The sequence below is a fragment of the Bison bison genome, unplaced genomic scaffold (genome assembly GCF_000754665.1).
Source record: "Bison bison bison isolate TAMUID 2011002044 unplaced genomic scaffold, Bison_UMD1.0 scf7180017864198, whole genome shotgun sequence".
In the NCBI taxonomy this organism is placed as follows: Eukaryota; Metazoa; Chordata; class Mammalia; order Artiodactyla; family Bovidae; genus Bison; species Bison bison.
The window spans coordinates 2296404-2308351 of NW_011494770.1; the positions used below are offsets into that span (position 1 = coordinate 2296404).

An 11948-nucleotide genomic window follows, 5' to 3' on the forward strand; every position below is an offset into this window, starting at 1 on the left:
GAGTGAAAAAGCTGGCTTAAAGCTCAACATTCAGAAAACTAAGATCATGGCATATGGTCCCATCACTTCATGGCAAATAGATGGGGAAACAATGGAAACGGTGACAGACTTTATTTTGGGGGGCTCCAAAATCACTGCAGATGGTGACTGCAGCCATGAAATTAAAAGACGCTTACTCCTTGGAAAAAAAGTTATGAAAAACCTAGACAGCATATTATAAAGGGGAGACATTACTTTGCCAACAAAGGTCCATCTAGTCAAAGCTATGGTTTTTCCAGTGGTCAAGTGTGGATGTGAGAGTTGAACTATAAAGAAGCTAAGCACCGAAGAATTGATGCTTTTGAACTGTGGTTTTGGAGGAGACTCTTAAGAGTCCCTTGGACTGCAAGGAGATCCAACCAGTCCATCCTAAAGGAAATCAGTCCTGAATATTCATTGGAAGGACTGATGCTGAAGCTGAGACTCCAATACTTTGGCCACCTGGTGCGAAGAACTGACTCACTGGAAAAGACCCTGATGCTGGGAAAGATTGAAGGTGGGAGGAGAAGGGGACAATAGAAGATGAGATGGTTGCATGGCATCACCAACTCGACGGACATGAGTTTGAGCAAGCTCCGGGAGTTGGTGATGGGCAGGGAAACCTGGTGTGCTGCAGTCCATGGGGTTGCAAAGAGTCAGACACAACTGAGTGACTGAACTAAACTGAAGTGATGGGATGAAAAATGAAAGGCTTTAAAGAACTCTATTTTAAAAGAAACAGATAAAACTAAATTCAATTTATTCATCAAATTCATAGTTTAGATTAGTCAACATTATTCCAGACATAATATAAATAACTAACCTTAATCTGTCAGTAGGTAACGTATTTCCATAGATGCTTTCTAACTCAATAATTCATCTATTACCAGGAATAGGTAAGTCAAGGAGGCCTGGTGAAGCTGCAATGTTCAAAGTATTTTCATCCTTATACAAGTTTTATAATTACCTTACAGTCATCTAGTTTGTAAACCTGCTTATTTTGAAGTGCAGGTTCAGTCTGCTAAGTATTGGGGTGGCCAGTAAGTTCATTTGAGTTTTTCCATATGATGTAATGGAAAAACCTGAATGATCTTTATTGTCAACCCAATATTATTCTATATGAAACTTGCTGCTGCTGCTGCTAAGTCGCTTCAGTCGTGTCCGACTCTGTTCGATCCCACCAGGCTGCCCCGTCCCTGGGATTCTCCAGGCAAGAGTACTGGAGTGGTTTGCCATTTCCTTCTCCAATGTGTGAAAGTGAAAAGTGAAAGGGAAGTCGCTCAGTCGTGTCCGACTCTTATCGACCCCATGGACTGCAGCCTACCAGGCTCCGCCATCCACAGGATTTTCCAGGCAAGAGTACTGGAGTGGGGTGCCATTGCCTTCTCCGATATGAAACTTACAAAATCTTATAAATCAGTGTTATCACAATAATAGATAGACAGACTGATGATAGATAAAAAGGCTACAAAGATATTCTTAGTCCCTTTCACCATGAAAAGATACAAGAAGTCTGAGACCTAGAAGACTCCAAGTTGACCATGTTGGCACACTGATCTCAGGCCTCCAGCCTTCAGAACTACAAGCAATAAAATTTCTGCTGTTTATAAGCCACACAGTCTGGAGTGTTTTGTTACAGCACCCCAAACAGATTTAGACAGACTCCCAACCTACATAACCATTAAGATAGTAAATGTGGACAAAACTATAATTCAAAAAGATATATGTACCCCTATAATCACAATAACACTATTTACAAGAAAATGTGGTACATACATACAATGGAATACTGCTGCTGCTGCTAAGTCACTTCAGTCGTGTCCGACTCTGTGTGACCCCATAGACATAGACGGCAGCCCACCAGGCTCCCCCGTCCCTGGGATTCTCCAGGCAAGAACACTGGAGTGGGTTGCCATTTCCTTCTCCAATGTACTAAAGTGAAAAGTGAAAGTGAGGTCGCTCAGGTCTGTCCAACTCTTTGCGACCCCATGGACTGCAGCCTACCAGGCTCCTCCGTTCATGGGATTTTCCAGGCAAGTATCCTGGAGTGGATTGCCATTGCCTTCTCCACAATGGAATACTACTCAGCCACAAAGAGGAATGAAAAAATGCCATTTGCAGCAAGAAGGCTGGACCTAGAGAGGATCATACCAAGGGAAGTAAGTCCGAAAGAGAAAGACAAACACCATGTGCTCTCACTAACGTGGAATCTAAAATATGACACAAGTGAACGTATTTAGGAAACAGAAACAGACTCACAAAGAGAACAGACTTGTGGTTGCCAAGAAGGAGGTGGTGTGAGGGTTTGAGTTTGTGGTTGGCACACGCAAACTATTATACATAGAATGGATAAACAGAAAGGTCCGACTGTAGAACACAGAGAACTATACTCAACATCCTGTGATGAACTATAATGGAAAAGAATACATACATATGTATAACTGAATCATTTTGCAATGTAGCAGAAATTAATACAATGTTTTAAATTAACTATACTTCAATATATCTTTAATGAAAAATATTACATTTGTTGTTTCATGTCACAAAGTGTGTAGTAATGTTACATCAGCAAAAGAAAACTACAGGGGATGTTTGATAATAATGACAATGGAATTTTCAAAGTACCTCTTGCTATTTCAAATGATTTGTGATTCATAAGTAATCACAGCTATATGTAAGAAAATCAAACTATAATGATGACACAACATTGTAACGCAATTATCCTCCAATGTAAAAAAAAAAAGCTACAATGACAGGACAACTCTTATAAAGTACTTTTTAAAGTTGTTTTTCACTTACATGATATAATTTTTAAACTTTGGGGTCCATTATCCCAGTTGTTGCTGAATACATCTATTGCTCTTACAATTTTTAAAATGCTCCCCAAACTATTACATGTCTGGTCTGAGATGTATAAAATATTAATACTTAGAGTTACAAGCATAAGAGTTGCTTTCATTACAATTTAGGAAAAGGGCACTAATACTACCAATTTTACATGTCTCAAACTTCATGGTAGCTGCTCATATGCTGCTGAGGGAAAAGCTGACTTTTTTTAAAAAACTACCCAAAGGATGGGTTCTTTTAGTTATATGTACATAAATACCTGATTATACAAAATTCAAAGGTTTGAAGAAAATAAAGACAATGTATTGCAATTTCAATGAGTCCCTAGTCATTTGGCAATTTGCAAAATGGTGGCAGGGTAAAGCAGAAAAAAAAAATGAACGTTAATAGTATGACAAAAATTCGAACAAGATTCAATTACAAGATTTCAATGCAGCTAGGTTACCGATGTACAGTGATTTTCTTTCCATTCAAAGGATAATGAAATAACTCAACCATTCTTTGTATAAGAATCACAATACCCCAATAGCTCTGTGTCTCCAGAAATTACCTCAGGGCTGAGAGCAGTTAGCTGACAGCTGCCAAAACTTTTAGGCTTCTATCAAGAGTTTGGAGAAGGAAATGGTAACCCACTCCAGTATTCTTGCCTGGAGAATCCCATGAAAAGAGTAGATAGCCTGGTGGGCTACAATCCACGGAGTCCCAAAGAGTGGGACACAACCGAAGTGACTTAGCACAGCACAGCACCCAAAGAGTTAGTCCTTCTTGCTCTAAAGCAAACTCAGAAGAAACACTGAATCGATCATATAATACTTACTTTTTGAACCAAGACGATGAATTTCCTCCACTAAGAGTTTAACTTCATGATCCACATTCATTGCTGCCTGAGGGAGACAAAAAAAAATCTGCATTATTAGTTTCTAGATTCCATTATGCATAACTTGCCAAATCCAAGGGCCCTTGGTTTTTTTCATGTAGCATTTGTCACTATTAATTTACCATGTCCCTCTTCCTAAAAACACTTGTGTGATGTATCTCCCCCAGGTAGAGTACCTCCATGTCCCCCATCTTTATAACTGCCCTTGTGGGCAGTCCCACTCTTACTCCATGCAGTCTACTGGGGAGAATGAAGCCATTCTCCTTGCACCCTCTATTAACTCCAAACCCAAGCTCTGCCTGGCACCAAAAACACAAAGGTGAATGACACAAGACCCGCCCTCAGGGAATTCATCCTCCAGAAGCAGAGAAAGGCCTGGAATGATTAGCAATGGACAAGCTCTCTTTTAGCGGAGGGTCCAAGGCATTAAGGGAGCTTGAAGGAGAAAGCCACAGGTTTCAGGGAGGCTCCTGGGGGGAGAAGTGGACCAATAAGTAGTTGGGGAAAGCATCGGGAAGAGAATATGTAAAAGCACAGAAACAAGGAGAAACCGCAGCACATCTGGGGCAAGCCCGAAACTAGGAGCTGGAGGTTCCAGGATAAACCGGATAAACCAACAGAATCCCTCCCCTCTAGGAGCCCCGAGGAGAAAAAGGCGGTCCAGGTGGAACCCTACAAATGCAATTTTCCGGGTCACATATACTCATGCTCTTCCCCCAGCAGTTCGTAATGCAATCTGGCTGCAATGGAGAGCCTGTGGTGAACACCATTCATCTTCAGATAAGGAAGGAGTTCAGGGTTAGCATAGCAGCTGGGCGAATTCCCTTGGCTCATGAGGTCCTCCATTGGCTGGGTTTGTGCCCATGATTCCAGCCACTTCACATCTATGCCCTTGAATGCCAGGTTGTAGCTACACGGTGTTTCTTTTCATTCCTCAAATGTCCCCTCATTCTCTTATGTCCAGCCTTCATAGGTACTGCTGCTTCTTCAACCCAGCTCTGACTATACCTCTTTCATGGAGTTAACTTCCACTTGTCCAGTCCCAACTGAGATACAACTTCCTCCAGGAAGCCCTCCCTGAAACCCCGGAGTAGGAGTGCTCCCCCGTGTGTGTTCCCACAGTATTGTGCATCCACTTCATTTCACTTGACTGGAATGACCAGCTTCTTGTCTTTTATCACTAGGCAGTGAGCTCCTCCCTGCAGGGATCTGACCGTTCTGCTACTGTGGGACCCCGTCTGGCACCAAGAGCAGGACTTCAACAAATAATTGGCTGGCAAACAGGAGAATGAGCAGAGGCATGAGAGGGGATGAAAACACATCTGTGAGAGTTATTGACAGGGAGCTGCTGATTTCAGTGAGGCACAGAGAGGAGCTCTAAGGGGAAGAAGTAGACTCAGACCGAAAAGGAAGCCTAAAGGGGGCGTGGCAAACAGCTACAGAAAGGGGGAGGAGACAGATACCAGCAAGAAACCGAAGCCGAAGGTAGAGCTGAAGGAGAGAAACCCAACTCTGCTGGGGCAAAGAAGTAAAGCAGGAAAGGAGGAAGAATGAGTTTCCATAAGAAGGAAATAATTTTACACTGGAAACAGCAATATGAGGCTGAAAAGCATGGGCAGAAGAGGCATCAGCACAGTCTAAGTTTTCCAAATTAAATAAGGGATGAAAAGAGTAGGATGACCTGAATGGTTTACTTTGGGGTGATGATTTGGAAGAAATATATTTTATTCAGACAGATCATAACTAATTCTTGGTAGCTTTTAAAAAACAAGAATGACATCTATGTATAAATGATATTGATCAGGACCCCAGATTTCTCATAGCTAATAATTAAAAGTACCACTACCATCTGCTACACTTCTGTGTAAATCTTTTAATTTAAGAAGCTTATATTGCAACAAGATTCGCTTCCCTGGTGGCTCAGTGGTAAAGAATCTGCCTGCCAATGCCAGAGATGCAAGAGACATGGGTTTGATCCCTGGGTGGGGAAGATACCTGAAGTAGGAAATGGCAAAAACCCATTCCAGCGTTCTTGCCCGGGAAATTCTATGGACAGAGGAGCCTGAAGGGCTACAGTCCACGGGGTCCCAAAAGAGTTGGACGGGACTTAGCGACTAAACAACAACACTGCAACAAGATGCAACATCTTAGGTTAATGCAGCTACATAAAACCCAGTATCAAAAATTAGTGTCCAAATGTGAGAACTTTATATTTACTGGTGAAATTGTAACATTATATTCAATTCAAAATACAGTTTTAGAGAGACACTAAAACGCTAAAATATAACCAGAGGACACAACTGAAAGACATGCCATGAGATTAGTGGTAGGGGAAAAAACCTGTTAATATCAGCGTGGTGAACAGCTGTCGTTTTTCCCTGCTCAGCAGCCTTTCCACCTTCTGGCACCAGCAGTCCAATTTTTTTTTTTTTTTTTGATAGAGCCATTCCTTCCTTGTTCTTATCTCATGGATCTTGGGTAGAGCCTCATTCTGGACTCCAGGAATGGTTCAAAGTCAGAGTAATTGGTTTGGAGCATAGGATAGGTGATCCCATCTTGAACAATGGGGTCGGCCCAGGAATTTTGCCAGACTACTAGTAAAACAACACTCTCCCACTGGGCTCTAAGTTTATGGCCGGCTAGTATATAAACGGCTACCATGTGAAAAGAGCCTGCCAGGAATAAATCCAGCACAAAGGAAAATTCAACCATGCATCAATGATTGAGCCTGTATATGACCTTGGATTTTCCTGTTACATGAACTAATCAATCTTCTGTGGTTTTGCTTATGCTGGTTTGAGTTTCTGTCACTTGAACTGTAAAGAATCTTGACTTTTAAAAGTTAGCCTAGAGTCGACCTGCTGCTTTTTAAAAAAATAAAACTCCATTACGTACTCATGTGAATAGTCTTGTTTGCATTACCATATTGGGTAGAATAGACAGGTAAACAGAAAGGCAGATTTGGAAGCCATAAGAGAAAAAATTTCTCTAATAATCAAAACTGTCTAACAGTGAATAGTTTGCAGTAGTAGGATCTGTGAGGACTGATGAGGTAATCAGCCCATATTGGACAAAAGGGAAAGGGAAATGTCCAAAGGGATTCCAGTCTTCTCTAATTGTCAGATGCTTTGATTTCCTCCCACCCAGAATATTCATCTCTTTAACATCATTTTCCATTCCTTCCACCCACCACCATCCACACCCATCATACTTCTCTTTTAATAATGAGACTCAAAGAGGAAATCCCACTCTTAAGTAGCGTGAATATGTGCATCACATTAAGCAGATGCATGTTCATCTTTGTAAGAAGGGAAGACTACCAGAATTTCCTTATAATTAATTACACCTGAGACTCCTTATCTGTGTTTATTCTAAGAACCTTGCAAAGTATTATTTATCCCTATTTTATGGATGATAAAACTGACTCAGAGGGGTTTCCCACAATTAAATGCTGTTTTTACCTCATCGTTCTGCCTCTTCTGCTGCTTTGGGGTGGGGCTGGTTATTACGCAAATAGAACTAAATGTAATGGTAAGTTGTATTTGTGTGAAATATTTGAGTACTTACTAAGACAAAACCCTTAAAAAGCAAAAAAGGCTCCCTGCACTGATCCTTTTGAGTAGGAAAATGACGGGCTTAAAAACTATTGCTAGCCTACATAACCTGGTATGGTTTCTTTGATTGTTTAATGAGGACAAAGGAGTATAAAATACTCTGCTGTACAAACGTCAGAAGGTCCACGACATTTTTTTATGAGGACAGAAGCCGGGGCTGGTGCAAGCAGCAAGATCAAGAACAATGAGAGGCCACGGGCAGAGCAAGTCTAAGGGAAAGAAAGAGCCGGGTCAATGGGAGGCTCAGGGGAAGGGGATGGCAGATGCTAGCTGAGCCCTCTCATTGTGACACAAACCAATTAGGCACTGTGCGTGGGAACTACAAAGAAAACGGAATGTGGGCGGACTGGGCCATATGCTGAAATGCTCCACTTTCAGTAGGCACTTGAAGATATATTTAAGGACCCTCTTAACAGTTTTGGGGGGCTTTTTCATTTTGGTTGTTTTCTTAAGTTTGGAGGCAATACCTGGAGATTTTCTAAAGTCAAGGAATAAGCCTACTCGAGTGGGGACATCTGGGAATCGGGAGCCACCTGTCCTCATTAGGGCTGGCCACTCTTTCCCAGCCCTCCTTCACAATCCCCGACGAGCAGCTGGTGTAGGTCAAAGAATGACTGGGTTCCTTCCCGCCTCTCGCAGGCGCGCAAACACTCCATATATGGTCATCCCGGAGCCAAGTTGGGAGCTGGCCCGGAAGGGGTCCCAAGACCCTGTCCCCCGCAGGCCATCAGACGGTCATTACTGGCACCACTGCAGAGATAGAGAGCGCAAGGCTCGGTCCCGGCTCCGGGGCGCACGGCGGAGTCCGGGCGGACTCCCAGGGAAGAGCAGCATCCGCATCCCGGAAGCCTTTGTCTCCGCGAGGCCCGCGCTCCCCGGCGATCGGTGCGCCCCAGGCGCGCCTCGAGAGCCGGCGCCCAGACCCAGCGACGCAAACGGACCCAGCTTGGGGCTCCCCGAGTCGCTAGTGTCTTCTCACTATCCCCCACCCCGTACACAGAACGGGGAGCGTTCAGATCCGCACCCGCCGCCCGCGCCCGCAGAGCCCACTGCCCTGAAGCCCCCGAATCCCTCGGGGGGAGCCTGGCCCCTCACTGCTAGTCTGTTCCCGCTCAGTTCTGCGGAACTGACTCTCCAAGTGCAAAGCCGGCAAGTTGCTCTGCGGTAAAAAAAAAAAAGAAAAAGAAAACCTTTATAAACGCTGCTGATCTCCCTGCCCGGTCCGCCCCCGGCAAAATGTCACGTGAGCCTAGTACGGAAGTCTGCCCGGGAGGTGGGGGGCGCGGGGGCGCGCCCACGCGGTCCCCAGCACCCGGCTCAGCCCAATGCCAGTTATACCCTCCAGGCGCCTTAGCCCCGTCTCTTCCCGGTCCTGGCTCTCCAACCTCAGCCCACGATCTCCTCCTCCGGCTGTTGGAGCTCCCCCTGCTACCCTAGTCCATCCTTTCTACCTGGACGCCACTTCCCAGGGCGATCACTCACCTCTCTACCTCCTGTTCTTTTCCGAGAAAACGGGCAGCGTTGGTGCCGGCTGGCTGCCTTCTTCAACGCACCGGGGAGGAAGAAGCCGAGGAAGGAAGTGACTGAGGCAAAGAGAAAGGCTGGTTGGTGTGCCGCAGGCGGAGGGCGAGCGGGGGGAGGGGGGAAGAGTTTCTGCGCTCAGGAATGGGGCCGCCCACACTCCCGGGTACTAACCTAGGAGGAGGAAACTGGAGCGGAGACGCCAAGAACGCGGCAGACTCCAAACAGGTGGCGGAGCGCTGCAGGCTTCTAGGAAAACGCATCCAGAGCTCCAATTACCGCCACCTTTGCCCCGCGCCACTCGGAGCCAAGGAGCTCCAACCCCCGCATCTTTTCCTGGAAATTGACTTCCTGCCAGGATCTCTCTCCTAATGCAAGAAAAAAAGCTCCCCCAACGTGCAGAATGCTGAGATCTCCTTACCTGCGTGCTTAGTCGGTCTGACTCCTTGCCCTCACGGACTGTAGCCCGCCAGGATCCTCTGTCCAGGGAATTTGCCAAGCAAGAATACTGGAGTGGTTTGTCATGCCCTTCTCCAAAGGATCTTCTAGACCCAGGGATAGAAGTGGTGTTTCCTGTGGCTCCTCCATTGGCAGGCGGATTCTTTACCACTGCTTGGAACTTAAGCCCAGGGCAGGGGGCTTTCAGAAAGATACAAATACGACAGCAGGGTGGTCTGATTTGCAAAAGAAAATGCAATTTTGAAAACTGCTTTACTGCAAAGAAACTTTACTTGGATAAAGCTATTATGATTCTTGGCCCTCGGTCAATGTAGATTTCTTCCCCTCTTTATTCATTATTTCCTACATGTAACCGCATAATTCATTTTTTTCATACATCCATTATTTATAGTAACTGTTATTTTAATCTCTGAGTGTGTGTGTGTGATGTTTGCTCTACCTGGTATCCTTTCAAAAAGGAAACCAAGCCCTGCCAAGAGAACTGACCCGAACTATTCCTAGGACAAAGGTTGCACAAATAATTGCCCCCAAAGTTCCCCCCTAACCGCTGTAGCTGATTGGATTAAGAGTGGTCATGTGACCCAAAAGACACAGTCCATAAACTGGCCATCACCCTAGGAGGTGACCTGGAACAAACAGTCCTTAACAAACCAGAACTCGGGATCATTAGATAAGCCAATCAGATTCTCCCTTGGAAATTGAAAAGGGAGAATGAATACAGAGAATGAGCTATCTGACAGGAAGGCTGAAGCTGAGAGGGCTGGAGGCAGAAATAGGGAAAATGGGCCTGACAAAGTAGAACACTGGAGTAAGCCAAAACTGAGGATGAAGTTGAAGGTGAGTATGGGTGGAAGTGGTAGAAGTGCCTCTAAGGGAAGCTGAGAGCCAGGGATATATTTAGAACAACAAAGACCTGCTCCAGAGGACACTATGAGTATCCATGTCCCTGTGGCTGCACTGTATCCAGCCTCTTCCTAAAGAGCGTCCTAGTTACCCTGTCAGAGTAAACACCTGTCACTCCGGGTGTGACTTTGAATGAGTCTCTGTTCCCTACCACCAAAAGATTACTCTCAACAAAGGTCTGATTGATCAAGGTTTCTCATGTCACGTGAAGTTTAAGGTGACTCCAAAATCCTTTTGAGGACTATTTTTTCCTTACTAAAACAAGCTGAAAAGTGATAGTTTGTATTTTTCAGTCTATATAATGCAAAAAGTATAATTCAAGAAAAGAGCATATTTAGCAATTCTCGGGGCAGCACCTGGCTCCTTTGTTTATAGCAGTTCTTCATTTGGATAATATCCAGTGAAATGAATAATCAATCTGTATTGTGCTACTTCTTTACACGACCCCACTCTAGTACTCTTGCCTGGAAAATCCCATGGACAGAGGAGCCTGGTAGGCTGCAGTCCATGGGGTCGCTGAGTGTCCCAGACGACTGAGCGACTTCACTTTGACTTTCATACATTGGAAAAGGAAATGGCAACCCACTCCAGTGTTCTTGCCTGGAGAATCCCAGGGACGGAGGAGCCTGGTAGGCTGCCGTCTTTGGAGTCGCACAGAGTCGGACCCAGCTGAAGCGACTTAGCAGCAGCAGCAGCAGTGTTTCATAATACTCTGCCAATGGGGGGAAAAACAGAGAAATAGATTAAGCAAATAAAATCCGTTACTATAAAAATGGATTCACTCTTTAAAAAATACTTTGTATATATGTTATACTAAGTGTAACATAAACCTCATGTTAATCTGTAAAGAATTACAATTCAAGAAAGTTATTTTGGAAAGAAGAAAATAGGGCTCATGATTATGGGTTTCCTTTTTAGCAATGAAAAATACTCTGGAATTAGATACTAATGAAGATCACATGATCATTTGAATACACCAAAACCTACTGAATTGTACCCTTTGAAAGGACTAATTTTATGGTGAATTATATTTCAAGTTTTTTAAAAAAGAAATAATGGAAGGACAAGACTAATAAACAATAATATAAAAAAACAAACTGGGGCTTCCCTGGTGGTTCAGTGGTTAAGAATCTGCCTGCCAGTGTAGGAGATACAGGTTGGATCCCTGCTCTGGGAAGATCCCACATGCCTTGAAACAACTAAGCCCATGCACCACAGCTACTGAGCCTGTGCCCTGGAGCCTGAGCTCCACAAGAGACGCCACCGTAACGAGAAGCCTGCCCACCACAACTAGGGAGTAGCCCCCACTCTCTGCAACTAAAGAAAACCCCTCGAAAAGCAACGAAGACCCAGCGCAGCAAAAAAAAAAAGTTAATTAATTAAAAAAAAACAAACCAGAGAACAAATGAAGATGCTTTGGCAAAAAAAAAAAAACAAACAAACTGTTGCACAAAAGTGTTGATATGACTGGGAAGATGATGCATTTCCCATTGCTCATTCATTTATTCATTCATTAAACAAATATTTATTGAAAACCATTATGGGCTAAGATATATGTCTCTTTCTCAAAGAGTCATCAAAGAGAACAAACTTCCATGTGAAAGAGAATCATTGTCAGTTGAAGAACAGGACTTTTATAAACTGGTTTATTAGAAAGTATATGTCACCATTATTTCTAGAACTTACATTAAGATATTTTTGTTATTTTT

The 11948-nt window shown here is 44.0% G+C and overlaps 1 protein-coding gene across 1 annotated transcript in view; it reads right to left on the bottom strand.

Annotated features, from left to right (window-relative positions):
* ABRACL (ABRA C-terminal like) overlaps positions 1-9202 on the bottom strand; it is a 16656-nt gene extending 7454 nt beyond the window's left edge. The window contains exons 1-3 of the mRNA XM_010844213.1: positions 9052-9202; positions 8839-8939; positions 3683-3749 (exon numbers count right to left, since the gene is read on the bottom strand). Of these exons, the coding sequence (XP_010842515.1) occupies positions 3683-3743 (61 nt within the window). The 5' untranslated portion in view covers positions 3744-3749; positions 8839-8939; positions 9052-9202. The remainder of the gene's footprint in view (positions 1-3682; positions 3750-8838; positions 8940-9051) is intronic.
* Between the last annotated feature and the right edge of the window lie 2746 nt (positions 9203-11948).